The sequence below is a fragment of the Aotus nancymaae genome, unplaced genomic scaffold, assembly GCF_030222135.1.
Source record: "Aotus nancymaae isolate 86718 unplaced genomic scaffold, 86718_ANA_hifiasm-v0.15.2.pri h1tg000029l, whole genome shotgun sequence".
Taxonomy (NCBI): Eukaryota; Metazoa; Chordata; class Mammalia; order Primates; family Aotidae; genus Aotus; species Aotus nancymaae.
The window spans coordinates 9,006,613-9,031,141 of NW_026988442.1; the positions used below are offsets into that span (position 1 = coordinate 9,006,613).

General features: G+C 52.8%; 1 protein-coding gene across 1 annotated transcript in view; it reads right to left on the reverse strand.

The window, feature by feature from the left end:
* Positions 1–23,485, reverse strand: part of EBF4 (EBF family member 4) — a 68,692-nt gene extending 45,207 nt beyond the window's left edge. The window contains exons 1-7 of the mRNA XM_064382281.1: positions 23,174–23,485; positions 22,543–22,664; positions 11,224–11,380; positions 10,937–11,000; positions 10,711–10,766; positions 9,040–9,113; positions 7,479–7,547 (exon numbers count right to left, since the gene is read on the reverse strand). Coding sequence (XP_064238351.1) covers positions 7,479–7,547; positions 9,040–9,113; positions 10,711–10,766; positions 10,937–11,000; positions 11,224–11,380; positions 22,543–22,664; positions 23,174–23,485 — 854 coding nt within the window. The remainder of the gene's footprint in view (positions 1–7,478; positions 7,548–9,039; positions 9,114–10,710; positions 10,767–10,936; positions 11,001–11,223; positions 11,381–22,542; positions 22,665–23,173) is intronic.
* Positions 23,486–24,529: the final 1,044 nt, after the last annotated feature.

The window sequence follows — 24,529 nt, forward strand, 5'->3', positions numbered from 1 at the left end:
CTCACTCTGTTGCCCAGCTGGAGGGAAGGGATGGGATCATGGCTCAGTGCAACCTCGATCTTCCAGGCTCAAGCAATCCTCCCACCTCAGCCTCTGAGTAGCTGGGACTACAGGTATGAGCCATTGTGGCTGGCAAGATTTCTTAAATAAAATACAAAGTAAAAACACTAAGGAAAATACTGATAAATTCAACTATATTAAGATACTTGTGGGCCGGGTGCAGTGGCTCGCACCTGTAATTCCAGCACTTTGGGAGGCCGAGGTGGGTGGATTGCTTGAGGCCAGGAGTTCGAGACCAGCCTGGCCAATATGCTGAAACCCCTTCTCTACTAAAAACACAAAAATCAGCCAGGTGTCATGGTGCACACCAGTAATCCCAGCTACTTGGGAGGCTGAGGCAGGAGAATCGCTTACATTTGGGAGGTGGAGGTTGCAGTGAGTCAAGATCGTGCCACTGCACCCCTCCAGCCACAGTGAGACTGCATCTCAAAAAAAAAAAAAAAAAAAATTTGTGGCTAGGCATGGTGGCTCATACCTGTAATCCCAGTGCTTTGGGAGGCTGAGGCAGGAGGATTGCTTGAGCCCAGGAGTTCAAGAATAGCCTGGGCAACACAGTGAGACGCTGTCTCTACCAAATACTTTAAAAAAGTAGACAGGTGCAGTGGTATGCACCTGTAATCCTAACTCCTTGGAAGGCTGAGATGGGAGGGTTGCCTGAGCCCAGGGATTCGAGGAGTTAGAGGATGCAGTGAGCTATAATTGTGCTGCTGCACTCCAGCCTGGGCAACAGAGTGAGATCCTGTCTCAACAAACAAACAAAAAACATTGCAATGTACTACTCTGAGACAGGATCAGTATCTAGGATCTATGAAGAATCACTAAGGCAGGCCAGGCACAATGGCTCAAGCCCATAATCCCAGCACTTTGAGAGGCCAAGGTAGGAATATCCCTTGAGCCAAAGAGGTTAAGACCAGCCTGAGCAACGCAGTGACATCTTGTCTCTACAAAAAAAAAAAAAAAAATCAGCCCGGCATAGTAGGACATATCTTTAGTCCCAGCTAGCTACTCAGGAGGCTGAGGTGGGAGGATTGCTTGAGCCCAGGAGTAGGGTCTGCAGTAAACTACGATCACATCATTGCTCGTTAGCCTGGATGACAGAATGAGACCCTGTCTCAAAAACAAAACAAAACAAAAAAACCTCAAGGTAAGGAGTTCAAGACCAGCCCAGCCAACACGGTGAAATCCCATCTCTGCTAAAAATACTAAAATTAGCAGGGTATGATGGCGCACGCACGGAAGGGAGGCACGAGAATCACTTGAACTGGGAGGCAGAGGTTGCAGTGAGCCGAGATTGCACCACTGCACTCCAGCCAGGGCAATGGAATGCAACTGTGTCTCAAAAATAAATAAACAAAAAAAAAATAAATAAGCAAGCAAACAAGCAAACAAATTAAAAGATGTTCAACTTTGATAGTAATCTGGAAAATGCAAATTAGGGCCACGACAAAATTCCCTGTACACCCACTAGATTGGCAAACAGTAAGAAGTGTGACATTATTAAGTGTTGATGAGAGTGTGAAGGAATAGGAACTCAATCCTGTGGGTGAGAGTGTTACTCAGTCAAACCACCTGGAAAACAATTGACATCAACTTGTTAAGATGATCAGGTGCATATCCCATGACCTGACAGTTCCTGTCCTAGTTTATATCCTGAACAAACTCTTGTACTTATTCAAATTAAGAGACACAAACAAGAATGTTCATAGCAGCTTTGCTTGTAATAGCAAAAACTAAATATGACAAACTACAGCTAAATACAAGATAGATAAATCTTAGAAATATACTGAATTTAAAAAGCATTGCAGAAGGTTGCTGCGACATGATATCTTTTTTTTATAAAGTTAAACACAAGCACAACTAAATTACACACTTTTTTTTAGGATTATGCAATCTGTGATAATTTTTTTTTAACAAGCAAGATCATTATCATTATCACAAAACTTGGTTTACTTGTAGGTGAGGGTTAGGCAGTGGTATGAGACTGGAGGAACTGGCTTCAGTGGTATTTCTAATGTTCTAATGTTAAGTTTGTTGGTAGGTTCACATGCGCAGATTGGTTACTTTATTTTATAATGTTTATTTTGCATGTATCACATGGGACATAATAACAACTTTTTTTTCAAATGAATCAAATATTTAAATGTAAACAACGAAACCATCTAAATACTGGAAGAAACCACAGGATACATTTAAAAAATAATATTTGAGTGATAAAGACCTTTTTAAATATGATGAAAATCCACAGTATGTAAAAGATTTAAAAATTGGGAAAATTTCACATTAGGCAAAGTTAAATGACTTGAAAAAATATGTACAACTCTTCACAAAGGGCTAATTTCCTTAATACATACTCCTACAAATCAGTTTTTCAAAAAGTCAATAATTTATATAAAAATAAGCAAACAGTCGGGTGTGGTGGCTCATGCCTGTAATCCCAGCACTTTGGGAGGCCAAGGCGGGAAAACTGCTGCAGCCCAGGGGTTCAAAACCAGCCTGGGCAACCTGGCAAAACCCCATCTCTACAAAAAATACACAAGTTAGCCAAGCTTGTTGGCATGAGCCTGTGGTCCCAGCTACTTCAGAGGCTAAGGTGGGAGGATGGTTTGAGCCCAGGAGGTTGAGGTGCAGTGAGCTGTGATTTCACCACTGCACTCCAGCCTGGGCCACAGAGCAAGACCCTGTCAAAGAGAAGAAAAAAAAGAAAAGAAAAGGAAAGAAATGGAAAGGAAAGAAAAGAAAGGAGAAGAAAAGAAGGAAGGAAGGAAGAAAGGAAAAATAAACACAGGATATGAACAGACAGTTCACAGTAAAGGAAACACAAATAGCCTTTAAATAGCCCTGGTGTGCTCAACCTCACTCAGAGGAAGAGAAACGGCAGTCACTGGGATACCGCTGTTCACTTACACGATGGAGACCTAGAAAACACTTAGGTAACTGCTGCTTGTTGCTGCCATTTATCTTCCCCAAGATCACTTACCTTCACTCCATGAAGCTTTACTCCTGGACCATTATATACACCCTTGAACATTTGTCCCTGTCACAATTCTTGGTTATTTCAATGTCAGTATAAACAGATAATTCTTCCAATGCACTCTCTTCTCCATTCCTCCAGCATATTTTCTCCAAGGATCTTGTCTCTACCTTCCCTGGCCACGCATTACCAATTCAACCCGGAATCTCATCTGCAGGCAACCCATTCTTCATCCACCTAACAAACAGCTCAACCTCTGTCTCATACCTCAACTCCAACAATTCTTGGGCCCCATCAGAATCGATGTCCACACTCTCACATACTCCTCTCTTTACCCAGCTTAAATCTTTCTTTTTTTAAAAAAATAAATATCCCTGTGCACATACGTTTCACTTTCTTGCCCTCTCATGTTTCCTTCTACTCAACTGACAAATCCCTAACTCTGGTTTTATGCAACCACTCACCTGTTCTGCACCTGCACCTGTGCAGCTCAACATGGCTGGAGAAAGTTATCACCATGTTTGCAATCATAAACGTCAGGGGTATTCTCAGTGCTGCTTGTCAATCACATGGCATTCCTCCCCTTGGTTCACTCACTCTCCTGGATAACTATATCACGCCCTCTAGTGTCTCCCTCTCTATCCTCATCTTCAACTGCTGACCTTGGTTCTTAGTTCATGGAGGAACCAAGCAATCAGAAGAGAACCTCCAAGCTCCCACTTGGATATACCCATTTACCCACTTCTGTGTCCATGTTCTCTGTCTTCCCTGCTTTTCCATGGATGCACTGTCTATGCTCCCAGCTAAAGTCAGCCTATCTGTGCACAAGGTCCCATCCTTTTTGCCACTTAAGGGATATTGCTTCAGCAATTCTCCCCCCTCTCTCTTGCATCCTCATTTTCCCCTTCCCTCCTGGCTGTTTCTCATCAGCATGTGAGCAAGCTATATTTTTTCTTGGCCTTACATTGTGCCCCAGCCATCATCTGATTCCTTTTATCTCCTTAGAGCAAAACTCCAAAGATCTCCTCTACTCATTGTCTCCTCTTGTTCTCTCTTAGACACAATCCTATCAGGCTTCTGCCTCTCCACTCCACTGAAATGGCTCCTGTGGTGATCACCAATATCCTCCTTGTTGCTAAATCTAATGGTCAATTCTTAGTCTTTGTTATCATATCCGTGAGCAGGATTGGACGCAGATGCCTCCTTCTTGGAACATTTTCTTATCTTGGCTCCAGAACACGACACTCCCCTGACTTCCCTCTTACCTTTCTGGTCACTTCTCATTCCCTTTGCTGGTTCCACGTCTCCATGACCTCTAAATACTGGAGACCCCAGGATTCAGTTCTTAGGCCTTTTCTGTTTGCTAACAAAAATCATGCCCTCTATGATTTCATTCATTCAATTTTACATCTGCAGCCTGAGCCTTTCTCTTGAGATCCATCCTCACGTTTTCAGTGGCTTTTATCAGCTCCGCACTTGGGTGTTTAGTAAGCATCACAAACATAACATGCTCAAACCAAACTCCAGATCTTCCTCCTCCAAAACCTGCTCTTCCCCAAATCACACCCTTCTCAGGAAATTCCATCCTTCTAAGTTGATCAGGAGACAACTTGAGACATCTTTGAATCTTTGACTCTCTCTCTCTCTCTCTCCTCTCTCTCTCCCTCCCTCTCCTCTCTCTCTCTCTCTCCCCTTCCATAATAAATCCTGTCAGTCCTGCCTATGAAATGAAAGATATACAGAATCCAGCTGCTTACAACCTCCTCTATAGCATCCCTAATCTCAGCTTCCATCATCCTTCACCTGGGCTATTGTACCGGCTTCCTAACTCATCTCCCTGCCTGGTACAGGACATTGTCAACACGGCAGCTAGAGTGATCTTGCTAAAATACAAGCCAGGTCTTGTAATTCTCAACGTCCCCCTCAATGGCTTCCATGTCATGCCAAAGCTCTTACAATGACCCACAAGCGTGGCCTACAGGAATCCTATAAAACTCTACACGGTCATGCCTTCCTCTGCCCCACTCATTACTTCTGACATCATTTCCTCCTACTACGCTCCTTGCTCCAGCCATCTGGGCCCCCTTGTTGTCCCTTAAACCCAGCAGGCTCACTCTTGCCAAGAACATTCTTCCCTCGGATACATAAATATATCGCTCACTCCCTTACTTCCTTGAGGTCTTGGCTCAAATGTCATCTTTTCAGTGAGAGCTTAAATACCCTAAAACTGCGAAACCTGTGTCTTAGGCACTTCTCGATCTTCCTTGATGGCTTTATTTTTCTTAGCTGTATCACCATCTAACATGCTATGCGTTTTATTCGTTGAATTTGTTAATGTTTATTTCCCTTACCAGATTGTAAGCCTGTGAACACAAGGCTTTTTGTCTATTTTGGTCATTGCTTTATCCACAGCGTATAGAAAAGATCCTGGCACAGAGTAGGTGCTCAAGAATTGTTGATTGAACAAATAAACAAAAATACTTAATTGGCCAGAGTGTAAGGAATAGGCATTCTCAAAATTGTTTGTATCAATGCAGCTGGTATAACCCCTACAGAGGTCGAATTGGCAGTAACTATCAAAGCTACAGATGCACATATTCTTTGTCCCAGCAATTCTATTTAGTAATAGTCTTCATATAAATTTACACGTGTGAAATGACACATGGACAAAGTAATTCACCGCAGCATTTTTTTATCCCTGAAAAGGGATGAAAACAACCGAACTGTCCAGCAATAGCAGACTATTTAAGTAAATTATGGCATACTTATACAATGAAATATTTTGCAGTGGCAAGAAAGAATTAAGGAGACTTCTTGTGTCTTGATGTAAACTCCCAGATCTACATTTTTCAAAGAAAGAGAAAGGTGCTGAAAGTTGTGCTTCCTGACACCATTTTAATTTTAATTTATTACTATTTGAGACAGGGTCTTACTCTGTTGCCCAGACTGGAGTGCAGTGGCACAATCACAGCTCACTGCAGTCTAGACCTCCTGGGCTCAGGTGTTCTTCCCACCTCAGCCTCCTGAGTAGCTGGGACCACAGATGCATACCACCATGCCTGGCTAGTTTGTGTGTGTGTGTGTATTTTCTGTTGAGATGGGATTTTACCCTGTTGCCCAGGCTGGTATCAAACTCACGGGCTCAAGCAATCCACCTGCCTCAGCCTCCCAAAGTGTTGGGATTACAAGCATAAACCACTGCACCCAGCCACTGTCACCATTTTTATAAAAATAAAAGGAAGGGGTACAAAAAGAACATATAACCACTTTATTGTATATGCAAAGCCTATCTCAGGAGGGATACAACAGAAACTGGTAATGGTGGTAGGTTATTTGGTGGGGAATGGGAGACAGAGGTGGGAGACAGTTTGCTGTAAACCCTTTTAAGCTTATTCAATTGTTGCAGCTATGAATGCTTTTTCTATTAAAAGAAGAATAAGATATGGTTTATGTTCCTATATGGAATAATATCTAAAATATATTGTTACCAAAAAAAAACACGTACAGTATGCTATACATAGGGGTGGAGGGAGACTTACTTTTCATTATATACTGTTTTGTACCATTTAAATTTTGCACCTTATTTATGCATTTCCTCTTCAAAAAGAAATAGGCCAGGCACAGTGGCTCATGTTTGCAATCTCAGCACTTTGAGAGGTCGAGGCGGGTGGATTGCTTGAGCCCAGGAGTTCAAGACCAGGCTGGGCAACACGGCAAAACCCGTTTTCTACAAAAAAAATACAAAAAATTAGCCAGGTGTGGAGGCATGTGTTTGTAGTCCCAGTTACCTGGGAGGCTGTTGTGGGAGGTCACTGGAACCTCGGAGATTGAGGCTGCAGTGAGCCATGACCACACCACTGCACTTTAGCCTGGGCGATAGAGCGAGATCCCCATCTCAACAAAACAAAAAACAAAACAGACAAAAAAGAAAATAAAGAAATAAAAATCATGGTGTACGAATTCACTTTCACATGCATCACCCTGACAATTCTATGACCGAAACCTGCCTACTCTTTCCCCACTTTTCCAGTGAAGGAAATGGACGCTCAGAGAAGTCACTTCAGACAGCACAGGGGTGAACCGGGAACCTGAATCCAGTTTTTGCTGACATGACCACGCCGGCCATTCCACCTGGGCAGCCCGTCCCTGAGTGCTGGTTTCCCCCCTCCCTTCCCGCCCCCATCTCAACCTCCCTGACCTCCCTGGGTCCTTCTCTCAGGGAGTCAGGGAAAGCAGCTCCAGAAAGTTGGCCACCAGGGGCCTCGTTCAGGGGCCAAGGCTGGAGGCTCCCTGGTGCCTGGCAGTTTCTCTCTCTGCTCAGAGCCACCAACCTCGTGCCCTAGGGGCTGCTCCGCTCCTCCCTTGAGCCCTGGTGCTCTGTGGTTGAAAACAGCCACTCCTCCCCAACTCCCCTCTGAGCTCCTAGGCCCCCTCCCTGAGCCAGTACCTGTCAATGATGACGGGGTCTGAGGGCGTCTCATTCCGGTTGCCACAGCTCTTCCGGTCACAGCACCGGCTGAAGGAAAGATGAGGAAGGAGGGAAGGCGGAAGCCAAGGAAGGAGGGGGCCATGACAGTGTGTGAGTTGTAGCGGGGGAGGCCTGAGCTCAGGGTGCTGATGTCCTCTCTCTGGGTATGGAATCCCTGTGCTGGAGAGGCTCACTCCCAGGGCCTTGGGGGAGAAAGGCAGTGGGCTCCTCAGCAGGAACCCTGAGAGCCTAGCCTGGGGATGAGGCTGGCCAGAGACCTCCGCCCCAAAGGCACCTTGCTCCTGGAGGGCCCAGGAAAGGGCAGGCTACAGGTCACCTACAGGGTCTCTCTATGGAAGCATGGTCTACACAGAGACTGGAGCTCAAATGGTAAGTTCATGAATGACCACATAGTGAATCTTTTTTTTTTTCTCGGCTGACTGCAATCTCTGCCTCCTGAGTTCAAGCAATTCTCGTGCCTCATCCTCCCCACGTAGCTGGGATTACAGGTGTGCACCACCACACCTGGCTAATTTTTGTCGTTTTAGTAGAGACAGGATTTCACCATGTTGCCAGGTTGGTCTCGAACTCCTGGCCTCAAGTGATCCACCCGCCTCTCTTCCCAAAGTGCTGGGATTACAGGCATGAGCCACTGTGCGCAGCCAATCAATGGCCACAAAATGAATCTGCCTGCGCAACCAGCATCCACACCATGAAGTATTGCGTGGGCAGCAGCCCAGGCACCAGGCAGGCCTCTTCCTTGTCTCCTCTTTCCAAGGGTAGCCACAGTTCCAACCACAGATTTATTTATTTATTTTAAATTTATTTTATTTTATTCATTTTTTAGAGATAGGGTCGGGATCTGTTGCTCAGGCTGGAATGCAGTGGTGCAATCGTAGCTCACTGCAGCCTTGAACACCTGGGCTCATGCAATCCTCCTGCCTCTGCCTTCCCAGTAGCTGGGATTACAGGCGCCTGGCTACCAATCGCAGATTTCTGAACACTGTTCTCTTTTCCATGCATCAGGAACTGCCTCTGAGGACCCTGTATGACTGGCAGCTCCTGGGGAGACCTCACTAGAAATGCCAAGTTCTGGGATAATGGGGAGAAGGGAGCTGAGAGCTGTGCACCCTCTCATTCCCACCTGGCCCCGCCAGAGAGCTGCCCTGCGGTTCAAAATTTCCTCAAAGATTAGCTTCTGAGCGAATCCCAGAGGCCTTCCCAGACCCTGTTCCCGCATCCGGCAGCCCTCCCCTGAGCTTTATTAGCTAAGCTTCCCAGTGGCAGCAGGAGGCCTCTCTTACAAAAACACTCAGAGAAGCCACATAAACAGGCCAGTCTAATGGGGCCTCAAGGACCCTCTCCTTAGCCAGCGCTGTGCCCAGGGGCCTCACCCCTCCCTTCATCACCTGCCACTAGGCTTCCCCAGGGAGCAGGAGCAGAGAGCAGTCAGGGGCAAGGCCGGCGAGGGGGCGGGGCCTAGGGGAGTCCTTGGCAACGCCTTGGCAGAGGGCAAGGTGTGAGTGACACCGCCTCTCACCTGCACATGATCTCGTGGGTGAGCAGCACTCGGCACATTTCGGGGTTCTTGTCCTGCCCCTCATAGATGATGGCCTGGGAAGGGGGAAGGGCACAGGCTGGAGGGGAAAGAGGCTCCTCGAAGGTGCAGATGGCAGCACAGATGGGCCAGGCATCTCCCAAGCGCAGGCCCAGGGAAACCCTGCCCCAGGGAAGAGTACGCCCTCCACTTTGCTCTGGGCTGCCCAGGTGGAAGATAACCCCTCCTCCCAAACCATGCCGCCACCACCACCGGGTGGCGAGAATGGCAGGAAGCCTGCAGATTCTGTCTGTCTGCAGGTGGCTCTTTCCAGAGCTGGTTTGGGGCTGGGGGTTCCTGAGGGCACCAGGACCAAGGTCAGGGGGCTGGTGGGATAGACATACTCCTGTCTCCACCCTGCACCAGGCCCCTCCCCTTCCCCCGGCATCCTCCTGTGTGCATCCTCCATGCTTCTGTTGATGAGTGTTGTCCTTCTCAGCTATCCCTGCAAGCCCCGTGAGCCCCGAGGGCTGCACGGCTGCCTCTTCCCCCATAGCATCCCCAGTCCAGGCCTGGTCTTCCCAAGGGACTGCTGCATCACCTCCTCACCAGTCTTCCAGCCTCCCTCTGCTCAGAAGCAAGAAGTGAGCTTCCTAACTGCAAATCTGCCTTCCCAGTTTATAACCTTCCATTCCTTTCCCAATTTGTGGGATCCCTCTCTCTGTGGACTTCCTCCAACCCCTTCCACATCCATCCCCTCAACAGTTCTACTCTGCACTGCCTGGCCTGCCTCCCCCAGCCCAGCGGCCATTCTTCCCTCTGCCCTGGGATTGGGTGGAGGCTGCCAGAAGACCCTGCCTGTTTGAAAGCCCAAATCTCCACCTTGCATTCCCAGCCCACTAATCTGGCCCATTTAAGACTCAACCCACTCCTTGCCAGCATGCACAGCTTCTCTGAAAAGCCCTGAGATGTGGGGCCCTGCGTTGGCAGAATCCACTGGGGCCTACTCAGGTTTCAGTTTCCCCCAGCTCCTTATGCTGGCCCTGAGCCTCCTTCCTGTGACCGTCACATCAGCAAGGTGCTGAGGGTCTGCAGCGGAAATTCCTGGGGCTGCACCCAAATCCCCTTTACTGGACACATGCCCCTTCCCGTGGCTGTGGCTGATGTCAGCTGCTGAGGATTCCTCCTGAGAACTGCTCTCAGTGGACAGGAACTGCCTGGTCTGAAAATGTCTAGGAGGTTACATGCTACCTTAGGAGTGGTCCCCAGTCAATGACTAGAAATCCTGGTACTTGCTTTGAGTGGGGACACGTCTGGTGCCATTCCTTCTCCAGAGATCCCTGTGCAATTTTCTTCCAGCTTGCCTCCCTCCCCTGTTCCTGGGAGCCCCTCCCATCTCCCCAAATAAACTACCTGCACCTGAGTTCCCATCTCAAGCTGGGCTACTAGGGAACATGACCCAAGCCAGGGTTTTTGTATAAATAGTCTTTTTCTAGAACAGAAGGCAAGAGCCACACAGACTCCGGCATAGGCTGGGGCGGGAACTGGAAGTAGGGTGATGGGGACGAAGGGCACAGGGAGATGAGGGCAGGAACAAGGAGGCTCACTCAGACCAGGGGAGGCAGGACCGGGAAAAGAGTGGGATGGGCCTCAGCACCCCCCGCGCTGACTCACCTGCTTGGACATGGAGTCAATGAGACGCACATAGAGGTCTTGCTCCGTCCGAAGTCCTAGGATGGGAAGATGGAGAGGGCTTGCTGCCAGGGAAGCATGTGCAGCCTCAATGGCCAGACCACATCACACACTCCCCAGCCCTGGCAAGTGGGGCATTAGGTGTCGCATGATGCTGCAATGCCCATTCTTCAGGGGCAGGGTGGGCAGGGCAGGGGCCTCCACTCACCGTTGTTGTACACCAGCCGGAGGCGGTAGTGGATCCCATTGTTAGTCTTTTCGGCCCCGGGCTCCTGCAGGGACAAGATGGGAGGATGCTCAGGTGATCAGGGATCCTCCAGCCTCCCTTGCCTGCCCCCTTCTCCTAACCCCAACTTCTCTCCCTCCCTTCCAGCCAGCATCCATCCATTCATCTGCCCGTGTGTGTGTGTGTGTGTGTGTGTGTGTGTGTATGTGTGTGTTTAGTTGTGGGTTCTCCCCTGGGGCCAGTCCCAGCCAAGCCCATGAGCCTCTCACTCGGTCCTTTTCCACGAAGTCGATGAAGGCTGTGCGCTCCACCTCCACGGGCTGCCCCTGCCGGTCGTACATGGCCAGCACGAAGTGGAAGAAGTTGGATTTCCTGAGGTTGGAGGGAGGCTGCTTCTCAAAATGTGCTCGTGCCAGGCCCACGCCACTGTGGGAGGGAAAGAACAGGAAAACTACTGGAAGGATCCCCCATTGAGAAAGACTCCAGCACCTTGGGCCAGGCAGGCATGCTGGCCAGGACGTGGCTCCAAGATGCCAAGAGTTTGGGCAAGAAATCCAACTAGACAAGCTCTTTCTAGCCTGGCCAGGGTCATCTCACTTCCAGATAGAGGTCTCTCAGCACGGAGGGCACCCCAGCCTGCCCCCTGGAAGACAAGAGGCACAGTGGTGACTACAAAGGCGGTGGTCCTGTCAGACTCCCTCCCAGGCTTTTCCCTGGGCTGCACATTTTGCAAGGGCAATCTCCAAAATCAAAAGTATGAACTAATCCGTCTTCCTGACCAGGGGCTCCTGTGACTGCCCTTTAGAGCTTCAAGGGGACCCAGAGGGCCCTAGAACAAATATCCCACTGAACCCCAGCCCAGACTGAGGCTGTCGTGAGCCTGTGGTGTTGCCTGGGGAATGATGATGTCCATCGGACCCTTGGAGACATCAAACTAGATCAGGGCCACTAGTCTGCCCAGCCTGAGCCCTGGGCTGCGACTGAGGGTGGAGAGCACCCCCCAGGTGTGGAGTGACCTGCCTCCAGTCTTTGGGAGAGAAAAGCACAGGCTCCCCTGGGGAGGAGGAACTTCTCATCTGGCCTTGCTAAGGGCTCTCTCCTGGCTCATCAGAAACCATGCCCAGAAGCAAGGCCAGGTTGAGAACAGGAGGAAGGGATTCATTCTTCCCCAAATATCCCCTGCATCCCAAGGAAGTACCAAGCACAGGGCGCATGGCAATGACCATGACTGGAGGCAAATGCCTGGGAGAAGAGAAGATATAGAGAGCTGTGACGTCAGACAAAGGGGCAGGTGCCCCCTGAAAGATGTGAAAGGAGGAGAGTTCGTACTGGAAGTTCATGCCAGATCTGCAGGGACACAAACACCAGGGGAAGGAGACTCTTCTCTGAGCCACGGTCTTCCGTGTGTTCCTGAGATCTCTCATGACTCCAGAGCCTCCCTTGAGAAAAGGGTGCTGTGGCCACAAACGTGGGTGTATTTGGGACCCTGGGACACCCTCCAGGAATGGACCTGCTTGAGTTGGCTAGGGCTGGTGCTCTGCATGTGTGGGATCCAGCCTACAGAATGGTTTCCAGTGATCCCCACCGCCTGGGATTCATGCCCTTAGTTACCCCCCTCTTGTATTGTGTTGGGATTGGCCTGTGAGGCCAGTAGACTATGGCAGGAATAATAGCATCTAACTTCCAAGGTTAGATCATAAAAGCACTGCAGCTTTTGCCTTGTTCTGTCTTTTGGATCAGTGATTCAGGGGGAAGCCAGCTGCCATGTCTTGAGGACCCTCAAGCAGCCCTATGGAGAGGTCCACAGGGAGAACTGAGGCCTCCTGCCGATAGCCAGCCCTGACTTGCCAGCGTGAGTGACCTTGGAAGCAGATCCACCCGCCTCAGCCAATCCTTCATATGACTGTGGCCCCAGCTCTCATCTTGCTGCAGCCTCATGAGAGGCTCTGATCCAGAACCACCAGTCTAGTCTGCTCCCTTATTTCTGACACTCAGAAATTATGTGAGATAATAAATATTTGTTGTTTTAAGTTGCTAAGTTTTGGAGTTTCCCTTTTTTTTTAAGATACAAATTTGAAGACAGAGAGACTTGGGCTCAAGATCTGTCCCCCGTTTTTTGTCTTCAAGGCAGGATCTCACTTTGTTACCCAGGCGGGAGTGCAGTGGTGCAATCACAGCTCACTGCAGCTTCGACCTACTGGGCTCAAATGATCCTCCTGTCTTGACCTCCTAAAGTGCTGTGATTACAGGCGTGGGCCACGATGCCCAACCCAGAATAATTTTTTTTGAGACAGGGTTTTGCTCTGTCATCCAGGTTGGAGTGCAGCGGTGTGATCATAGCTCACTGCAACCTTGAACTCCTAGATTTAAGTGATCCTCCCACCTCAGCTTCCCAAAGAGCTGGGATTACAGGTGTGAGCCACCATGCCCAGCTTGGAGTAATTTTTTTTTTTTTTGAGGCAGGATCTTGCTCTGTTGTCCAGGCTGGAGTGCAGTGGCATGATCTCAGCTCACTGCAGCCTCGACCTCTGGGGCTCAGGCAATCCTCCCACCTCAGTCTCCTGACTATCTAGGTCTTCAGGCATGCACCACCATGCCTGGATAATTTGCTTACTTTTCGTAGAGATGAAGTCTCCATATGTTGCCCAGGCTGGTCTCAAACTCCTGGGCTCCAGCTATTCTCACTTCTTGGCCTCCCAAAGTGCTGTGATTACAGGTGTCAACCACCATGCCTGGGTAACTAACACACCCTGCTTGCTGGACTATGGAGCACTTTTGTTGAGGGTCATGGTCTGGGAAATGTGATTAAAGGCCACTAGAAAGCTCTGGAGCCAGGCAGGGCTTAGAGATGCTATGAGGGAAAGGAGGGTGCAGTGTGGGAGACAAGTGAGAGGCTGCTGCAGGGATGCAGGGGAGTGATGAGGATGGGGAACTGCCTTGAGGGCCACTTAGGTCAGCTTGTCCAGGCACCTATCATGATCGTGCTCCTGTGACAATGGCTGCCACAGTCACCACTACTTACTATTTTTCTTCATATAACTTTAAATCAATTTATCCTTTTACTTGGCTTCACACTAAGCCATAACATCTGGGATGTCATGGGCATGAGGGACTTGCTATTGTTTTACACATACAGATTATAATAAATAATAAAATGGAAATGTTTCCTCCTCTTGAAAGCTTGCCCCGGAACCTCCCTCAGGGGTCCACATGACATGCTGACTTAGGAGGCAAAAGCCATAAGTCTTCTTGTCCCCTGATCAGGATGAGGGGAGAGGACCTCCAATCCTCTAATATCTTTTTTTTTTTTTTGAGACAGGATATTGCTCTGTCACCCAGGCTGGAGTGTAATGGCATAGTTATAGCTCACTGCAGCCGTAACTTCCTAGGCTCACTGGATCCTCCCACTTCAGCCTTCTGAGTAGCTGGGACTACAGGCATAAGCCACCACGCCCAGCTAATTAAAAAAATGTTTTTGGAGAGATGGGGGGCGGGTCTCACGATGTTGCCCAGGCTGATCTTGAACTCCTGGGCTCAAGTGATCCTCCTGCCTTGGCCTCCCAAAGTGCTGGGATTATAGGCTTGAGCCACTGTGCCCAGCCTCAACACCTTTTTTTCCTAATCACAGGTTCTTCTTACAGATGATCCTTTCCCTAGAGAATTCACTGTCCCTCCATCCTTCCCTGCTCCCTCCACCCAGGCTGCAGTCCTTTCCAGTTGAGGCCTTGATCGCCCCTCACCCGCTCCCCAGCCAGCAAGAGGCAGGGAAGCCCTAAGAGGGCTTTTGATCACAGCAGGGCCCTGATTACTGTTGATGAATATGCTAATGAGGCATCAACCATGAGCTCCTCCCTCCCGCTCCCAGGACCAGCTTAACTTGAACTCCACTGAGGATGGGTTCCAGGACCACCTGGTGGGAGAGAAGGCCAGAGGAGGTGGCTTTGTGAAACAACCCCAGGTCCCTGTGGCTTTTATCCTGTCATCTAGCCCGGCGAAGGGGCCTAGAAGGCTCTCAGGCAGTGGGGAGAGAGGCTACAGAGAGAAAAGGAGGCCTTGCCAGAGAGGGGTGAATGCTGAGAAATAACAAAATCTCCCAGACCACTGGACATGCCTTTTCTACACAGACACCCTGCAAGTTCCCAAGCCAAATTCCAGACTGGTGCAGCATAAATCAAAGATGCTGGCCTGCACTTCCTGTCCTACCCATGCCCTTTGGCAAATATCAGCCAGTCCTGGGTCTTAGCTGCCCCCCAGCTCCTGCCAGGGTCCTGAGGACCAGACCTGTGAAGTGTGGCATAAGCCCCAAGCCAAGCTCCCTTCACAGGGCTCACCCTCCCTGCAGGAGGGGATTACATAGGAGAGAGGGCATAGGGACCCGGGGAGGGGGAAGACAGCAGGTTCCCCGGGGGGTTTCTGGGCCAGTGTTTCCTGCCGTCTGGGGGCGTGGACGGGCTGTCCTGCTTCCTGTGCCTGTGCCCTGCCCCTTAGTAGGTTTGGGCTCAGTTCACTGCCCCAAGACAGCCCAGAGCGGCATCCTGCTCTTTCCCCAGCACAGCTCAGTGGATCTGAGGCACACTCATCCTCCCAGGCTCACAGCCACCTGTGGAGCAGCACTGGTTAATTTACAGCTGCAGGACAAGATCCATATCATGGACAACAGGCCAGTGTTAGTGACAGCCCCAGCCCAATTCCGACCAGAGGAGGACTGCAGAGTGGGCAAGAGCCCCAGCTCACCCTGTTCACAGCCCTGCCAGGCTTGGAGAAGCTCAAGGCAAGACGAGCAAAGGATATTTTCCTATGAACAAGAGACAGAGAAGGACACGAGGAACAGCGTTTTGAATAGGACTCGAGAGTGACGAGGCAGGTGTGGACCATTCCTCCTTCTCCTGATTGACCCCAATGTGCAGGTGGTGACTAATCAACACCCATGGAATGGAAATGCAAGCTCCAGAGAGAGGGCTGGGGAAGGGGAAGGGGAGATTTCTTGTTCATTGGGGGTAGCTGATGCTCTTTTAAAGAGAAAACAAACCCAGATTAAAGAACAGAAAGAAAAACAAAGAGATACACTCAAACGGCTCAGGAAGTGTTGAGTGGTCTGAGGGCCCCTGATGGGTACATTCCAGGTGCAGGTGTGTGAGGACACAGGTGGGAAGTGGGGGCCACGTTCTGCTCTCAGACTGGCTTAGCGACAGAGAGATGTGGACCAGGGCCAAGGTCTCTGATCCCATGGTGCTGCTCCAAAGTGGCGCTGCCTAAGACAAACATAGGGGTGTGGAGAGAAACTGCGAGGATGTCTTTTGAAATGTGTCTTTAATCTAAAAGAAAGGAACGGGGAGGGAAGGGAGACAGAGTCCCCGAAGCCTGGAGAGGCAATTATTTTATCTGGGTTCCCCTAGAAGCCGACCTGGGGACAAGGATTCAAATACCAATAGTGTATTTGGGCAGTGATTCCTGGAAACACTGGGGGTTGGGGGTGAGACAAAGATGAAAAGGCAGCCTATAGGGGGTGCATTTTCCACAAGTCCCCACTGTGGGCACCTGGAGCTCCAGCCCATGGGGAACTCTGGAAACAGCGTGGAATGTACGTCTCAGCATTATCCCCTCAGAGGGACGGGTGAGCGAGCTGGGGTACTGTGACTTCTCAGGTACTTCTAGGCTGCTGTGCAAGTGGACAGAGCAGGCTCTGGCAGCCTGAGCAAGTCCTCAAGCAAAGGGAAACAGATAACAGCAGGGGAGGCAGACCCTTGACCAAGGGTCCTGAGGGAATGTGGGTGGGTACCAACTGCCAGCCATTCATGGGCCTGGGCTACGACGGAAGCCCGCAAAGCCACAGCCCCGAGGGCCTGAGTGCAGCTTGGCAGGTATCAGTTTAAGACAAATGCAAGTAAGAACTGCCTCACCTGGCATATGTACTGCTGGCACCCATAATTCAGAAACAGCTTATTCACTTAGCATCATTAGTGAACAAACCATGCCACATAAGCACCTTTTCCAGAGAAATGCAGCTGAGTGACAAAAACAGCCACATTAACCACTTTTGCAAGACTGCAAAATAAATTATACATTTCCTTGCTTTCTTAAAAAGATTGTTTCAAGCACAATGTTCAAAATGCTTTCTTCTCAACTCCAGAGTGTGCTGAGGCAATGGGACATTTGCCCCTGTACTAAAGAACACAGATTTCCCAGATTTGGGAAGAGAACATGCTCACTTTTGCATATCCACCATGCCCCACTCACCTCCACCTCTTTCATTCTGAAATAGAGAGAAAATTAAAGGAGACTGTTTAAGATACCAAAAAAGATATACTTTGCACAGATGCATTTTGGTCAGAGTCAACATGCTTTGTAGTGAGCACGGATGTGCATGGGCTTCCTGAGCACTGTGTTAGGAATCCAGGTTCAAGCCAACACCAAGGGCAACCTGACCTTCACAGCCCAGGCCATTCAGGTGGACTGTGCTCCAGAGTGTATGCAGATGCCTGTGGGGAGATGCCGGGGGCTGCAGAAGTGTCTGACTGCTATTGCTGAGACTGCCTAGCAGGTCCCAGAAGATGCTCCTTTGCAAGGCTGAGCAGGACACTCCAGGGCCCTTCTCAAGGCAGCCGCTCTCCCCTGCCACAGCACAACTGTCTGGTACAAAGTCCTCTTCACAGTCTCTGTTCTCTCTTCCTAAGGCCACTCATGGCTCTTCACATCCTTGACTACATGCTTGTTATAAATGTGAGCAATTTAACTACAGCCAGCTCAAATCCCACAGAAGAAAAGTGACTGAGGCTGGAGCCTTGGCCTCCTCTCAGAAGCACCCCCAGGCCTCCCACCTTCTCTTCTCCCCACCAAATCCTGGTGCCCTGATAACTCTTGACTGCCCTGATAACTCAAGGTTTTAAGCTATGCCTTGATCTGGGCTTAATTTGTCTTTGTGTCTGGGATGCTGGGGCCACAGGGACAAGCCCTACTTTCATCAGTAACGGAGGGGGGCTCTTTGTTGACCCTCCTCACCCCAGGAAGTGGAAGAAGCAAAAAGAGTATGACTCCTGTGACTCATCCCTTTTCCCAGATTTCCCCAAAGTCTCTCTCTGCTAAGTCCCGCTCTTCTTTGCCCCGTCATGGCAGGGCTTCATTAGTCCCTTTCCTCTACATCTCCCCTTTCCTCCAAGCATCCCCTTGGCCCCCACTCTTCCCTCAGGCATCCTCTGGACCCCGGAACTGCTGCTGATGATCAAGCTGGGCCTGACATTCCTGCCCCAGACAAGATCTATTGGCCTGGCCCTGCCCAGCTCCTGACATGCCCAACCCCTAGCTGTGCTGCAGACTGGGGAAGATAAAAGCAGCAGCTCCTTGGGGCACACCCACCTCAACAATGCTTGCACAGGGAGGGCCTGGAGGCTGCAGGCAGCTGCCCAGAGCCTGTGTCCAGATGGTCCTGCTGGAGAGGAGGTTTGGGTCTGGGGAGGGTCCCTATCCCCTCTTCCCACTGCCCCGGCAGCTGCCCTGCTCTCCTGCCCCAGGAAATTGGCATAGTGACCAAAGTTCCTGAAAGGGGTGGAAAGTAGGGGTGAGGGGAAGGATCTCACAGGCTTGCTCTCCCCTCTTCCTTTGGCCCTCAATTCTACCTAAAGACTCCCCACTCCACTGCTCTCTGCCAACCCTCTCACCACCCACCCACAGGCCTGCCTGCCAGGTCCCAGGCTGAGGATCGGCTATGAATTATTAAAGCAAACAAAAGCATTTCCTAGCAGGGATGCTAGCCTGCAGCTGCTTACAGGAAAGGCAGCCCCAGCTGGCCTCCCGGCTAGTGTGCAGGGACCAGCTCCAGTGGGAGGGCTGGCCTGGGTCCTCCAGAGGTCTCCCAAGCCTGTGAAGCACATCAGAAGAAGAGAGCTACTTCTGGGTTGAGTTTGCCAGCAGGAGGACTTGGTCTTCAGGGGAGTCAGGGGAAGATGAGCTGGGGCTGGGCAAATGGATCTCAGAGATAAAGTCCTGCTGGCTCAGGGCAGGGGCAGGGGTCCTTGTGCAGACTTCCCTGGTAGGAAGACCTTGGTAGGGAGAGGGAAGCCCTCTCCACCAGCTTTCCCATCCCCGTTGCCTCCAGTTTAAGGGTATGCAGCCCCTTGCTCTTCCTACCCCTCTTTTGCTCAGAACATTCCTCCCTGTTGGCAGAGCCTCCCTGGCTGATCTTAGCAGGCCTTCTGGGCCTTTTCTTCCCCGCCCACCTTCTGTAAAAATCTTGGCATTGTTGTAAAAGCCAAGCTGTAGAACTGGGCAGGAGTAGCTGCTCCAGTAGCTGAGTCCTGGGTCAGGTATCAGCTTCTTTGGAACTTGGAGCCTTCCAAAGTCAAGAGGGGAACCCAACAGAAAGGGACTTGGAAGCCCTCTGAGAAATATTCCTGCTTCCTTTGGCGGACAGTCATCACCCCCACCCCTACATGGATTGCTTGAGCCTGCCCTGGGTGCTGTGGACACAAGGATGAACGGACCGCTGCTCTTGCCTTAGGGAAAGGCCCCAGCTGGCAGGGCAAGGAGGATCGGGACAGGCAGAGGACAGCAGATGCTGGCCTATGGTAAGCATTCGTAGGCAGCACTAAAGCCACTTCCCTGGGCAGGGTGGGAGGTGGGAGACAGAGCAGGTGCTGGGGTCGGCGGGTGTGGGAGGGAGTTCTGAGGCTGGTGAGACTTAATCCAGTGGATGTGCGGGTGCTGAGGGCAGGGGGACTGTTTCAATAGACCATGGGACTTACTGGAGGTGCAGCTAATTCTCCAAGTATCCACTGCTTGCCAAGTATCATGCAGAGGAGGTTGGGGAGGAAGGCTAGGGTCAGACCGTGATGGGCCTTGAATGCTGAAGGTATTCATGAGGAAGCAGTGGGGATGGGGGGTGGTCACTTTATTATGTATTTATTTATTTTTGAGACACAGTTTCACTCTGCCACTCAGGCTGGAGTGCAGTGGTGCGATCTTGGCTCACTGTAACCTCTGCCTCCTGGGCTCAAGCAATCCTCCCACCTCAGCCTCCCAAGTAGCTGGGACTACAGGCATGCCCTACCATGCCCAAGTAATTTTTGTACTATTAGTAGAGATGGGTTTTCACCATGTTGGCTAGGTTGGTCTCGAACTCCTGGCCTTAAGTGAACTCTTTGGCCTCCCAAAGTGTTGGGATTATAGGCGTGAGCCACTGCGCCTGGCCTGGTCACTTTATTTTTAATCAGAAAAAGACATGATCAGAAAAAAGTACTTTGGAAATATTGCTTTGGTCCCCAGTGCAGGGAAGATGGTTTGGGGGGTGTGGTAAGGGGCTGGGGCTAGGCCTGGGTCAAGAGGCTGAAGTGGTAACCAGGGTGGAGTTAACCTTCAAGCCAGGGAGGAAGTGGGTGGAGGGCCGGGGGGGTTTTATTGCTAAAAGTGGTGGCTGAGGGCACTGAGACGGGGACTAGGGCATGGAAAGGAACATTCCTAAGCCTTGACAACCCAGGCAACTGTGGGGTAAGGCTGAGGAAGGTGTCAAAGCCAACTCTCGGATCCCAGGCAGCCTTTTGGGAGCGCGCTTCCGTGAAAGTTTTTCAGAGATGAGAGGGAGAGAAACCAGGCAGTGGATGAAGGTGGAGGCAGGGCCGGGGGAGGAATTTTCATTGTTGCTGTTTTGGGATGGGAAGACCTGCACGGAGGACGGACTGAAGAACAAGATACAACCGGAGTGATGACACAAAACACGGGGAAGAGTGAGGAGGAAGGATGCGGCGGCTCCCTGTGGGATGTGGAGGAGAGACAGCCACGTGTGGGGGCTCCCAGTCTACGTCCTGAGACAGAGAAGTCTCCAAACTTGGGGATTAGCAGACCAAGCCTGAAGAAACGCCCTGTTCACATTGCGGAAGCCCTTTCCATCCCAGCAAGGTGGCCCTAACCATGTAGAGACTCAGACTGGACACCCCTAGCCCACTCAACCCCACTATGTGCAGACACCACTGCTGTGGCCCATGCTCTGGGGGAAACCTTATCCCTACACTTCTTGAACCCCACACAGTCTCCAAGGGCGCTGCCTCCTTCACGTCTGCTTCCCCGTCATCAGACCTGCCTCTGGGTAGGCACAGAGGGAAAGGTTGCAGAGAAATGGAACCTTAACTCCCAGAGGCCCCTGCCAGCACTCCTCACCCACTCTTATAAAGAGCTCTTGCCACACAGCACGTGGTGGGGATAAAGAGGGGGCCAAGTTAAGAAACTGACCATCTCAAGTTAAATAAAAAGCCAGAACCAACAGAAGAATAGTCAGGAGGTGGAATTGTAAGCATAGCACAGCAAGAGACAAGTTAATGGGAAGAAAAATAGGAAGGAAATACACTAAAATGTTGACAGTTGTAGTAGAAAGGAGGGACTACATTTTTTATTTTTCGATTTTTCTGGAATATAACTATATCTTTTGTGAAACTTTTGGAAATTATTTCATTCACAAGACCCTTTCTCTTCCGGAATAGATCAGCTCCAGAGCCCCCCAGCGTTCCCTCCTGCCAGCCATGAAAGGAGGGGAGTGCAGAAACGGCTTCAGTTTGCGCATGAAACGCGGTGTGTGTTTGTGACGGGGTGAGGTCGAGGCGTCCTCTGGGGTGTGAATGTGGGCTACTGTGTCAGGCTCGGTCGGCCCTAAGCCCCCAGTCAGAATCCCTTCTGGCTGCTGCAACAACTCAGACTTCTGGAAGCCCAGTGCCCACCCTGTCCCAGTTGTCAGCAGAGCTGGCACCTCCCTAATCCTAACCACGGTGATTCCCCATCAGATTCCTAAAAGCCTCCCTCCATTGACACAGCTGGAGGTGCAAGAAAGCCCGGGGCGGGGTGGGGGGGGGGAGGTGCAAGTGCTGGGGTTGGGCAATAAACTTTAAAAGTTCGCCTTCAAATCCTGGAGGCAACCCCCTACTGAGGTTCCCAGACCCCTGCAAAGAAGTCAGAGGAGACCGGTGTGGGTGCTGGGTTCCCGTGGACTCCCTGTCTTACACAGGACCTACCAGAAAAACACCTGAGGGAGAGGCAGGGGCCCTGCCCAGTTCCCAGGTCAATCAGTCAAGCCAGGCCGACTGCCCACCTCATCTCTTCGCCACTGTCCAGCCCCCAGCCGCTTCTCTGGCTCTGCACACCCACATCCTCCAACTCTGAGGGGCGTGGGAAAGGAAAAAGGGGGTTGGGTCTCGCGCCTTTCCTGACAGAGAGCTGAGGAATTAGATAAGGAGAGGCATGGGGACTGCCCAGGAAGGAGGGGCTGGACGTTCCTAGACGGCCGGTGGCTGTGGGTCAAGGCTCGGGGTTCTGCCTCTTCCCTCAGAGTCATAGACGGCCCGACTAGGGTGGTGTTCACTGCCGAGCCCGCGAGCGGCCGTCAGAAATCTGCCGGGACAGCCCGGAGTAGAGGCAGAAGCCCCGCCCCGGTCCGCCCCACATCCTCAGGAGGCCGCACCGGCGCTCCGGACGGGGTGGGCGAGAGAGCTCGCCGGGACCGTCCAGAGTTAGGGCTCTTTCTGTCCCTGGCTTCAGCAGCTCAGCAAGCTGAGCTGAGACGGTGCGTAGCCGTCCCACCCGAGCGCACCAGGTCGGGTCCGAGTGCTTACCTCTGCGCCGCGGTGCTGGCGTCCAGGATGCCGGCGCCCTGCATCCAGGAGCGCACGGAGCCCAGGCCGGCGGGCAGCAGCGGCTCCTCCTTCAGGTTCAGCCCGCCGCGGGGCAGAGCGTCCTGCGCAGGGAACATGAGGGAGCGCAGTGAGTGGGCGCCCCCACCGCCCGGCGTCCGGTCACGCCGAGGCTGCGGGCGTCCAGCTCTGCCCGACCCGACGGCACCAGGCGCCTCCAGTAGCGCAGCGTCGAGTCGCGGCAGCTCAGTGCGCGCTCGCCTCTTGGGCGCTCCCTCGGAGAAAGCGGGTCCGCGGGCGCTGGCGCTGTCCCCTCCCCTCCTGGGGCGCGAGGCGGGGAGATGGAGGGATTCCCCCGCGGCCAGGGCGCTGGCGGGCGGACTGCGAGCGCGGCGGGGAGGGCGGGGAGCGGAGCCCGCACCCGGTCCGCGCGGAGGCGCCCCAGAGGCGCGCTCTGGCGGCTGCCCGGGGCCGCGGTCGTCGGAGGGGGGGAGGGCCCCGAGCGCCCCGGGAGCTGCCTAGGGCAAGGCGGGGGCGCGGGGCTGCCCGCCCTTTCCCCCTCGCCGCCCCCACCTCCCGCCCGCCCGCGGTGCCAGCGCGGGGCGCTGATTACCATCCGGGAGGCGGAGGCTGCGGGCGCGGAGCTCGGCGGCGGCGGCGGCGACAGTGGCGGCAGCGGCGGCAGGAACAGCAGCAGCCTCGCGTCCCGGGGAAAGGCAGGGGCCGCGCCAGGCCAGCAGACGCCGCCGGCGCCGGCGCCCCGCGTGCCCCGGCGCCCCGGCCCTGCCGTAGCCCCGGGCGGCAGCACCTGGAGCAGCAGTAGCAGCAGCCCGGCCGACTCCCCCCGGGGCCCGGTTCCCGCGCCGCCCCGCCGCGGCCGCCGCCGCCCGCCGCTCCCCGGGGCCTGGCCGCGGGCCCGGGCCATCCCGCCGCCGCCGCCGCCGCCGCTCCCGGGGGAGCGGTAGCCGAAGGGAGGGAGCGCGGGCGGGAGGAGGGATGTCGGGAGCGGGCGGGCCCAGGGGACTGGGGCCCGGGGGAGGCGGGGGCGGGGCGGCGCGGCCGGCCGAGGGGCGGCCGGGGACGTGACATCATCGGGGGAGGAGCGGCCGGGCCCGGGCCGCGGCGGCGGGGCGGACCCTGGCGAGTCGGTCGCCGGGGCGGGGGGCTGCGGCCTGGCCGAGGCCGCGGGAGGGAACAGAAGAGTCCGGCCGGGGCCACGGAGACCCGCATAGGGAGGATCTGGGGCCGCGCAGCGAAGGAGCCCAGTCCGAGCAGGAGGTGCGCGCCCCGCCGCGCTCGGGAACCTCCGCGGCCTCCCCGTCGCCTTCGGACGAAGCCCCGGCGTCTTCGCCACCTCATCTCCCTCTCCCTGCACCCGCCGTACTCTCCGCGCCCGACGCCTTGTGCCTGGACTTGCTGCTCATTTTGACGCCTCCGAGCTTTCGCTCTTGACGTTTTTCCCCCGCGTGACTGTATTCCCGCATTTCCCCGGCGACTCTGACCTCGCTTTAACCCCAGCCAAGGACTGAAACGGCTCGCTCTCTCTCTCAGGCTGGGGCCCCAGACAAGCTGGGCGAGTTCCCTGCATCCATCATCCCTGTTTCCGATGCTGGGTTACCTAAGCCTAAAGCTTTTTCAGTTTCCATCTGTGCCTTTCAGGAACCTCCTGATTTCTGATTGCAGGTTGGACAGGTAGGCTCAGAGCTCAGCTTACCTCCTGTTTCTCCCCAGCCGCGTCCCCTCTCAGATTCCATTCCTTTATTAGTTCCTGACGCAGAAGTCACCTGGCTCTTGACCGTGGGGCAGAGGCATTTCTGCCCCTCTCCCAACTTGTCCTGGCCAGGCTTCGAGCAAGCCCAGAATGAGTCCTGCACTTTCCTGCAGAACAGGGGGCCACCTGCCCTGCCTGCCACGTGCATGCTCAGGCACCCCTCCAGTAACACCTTCTTGACCCAACTGACTCACATCC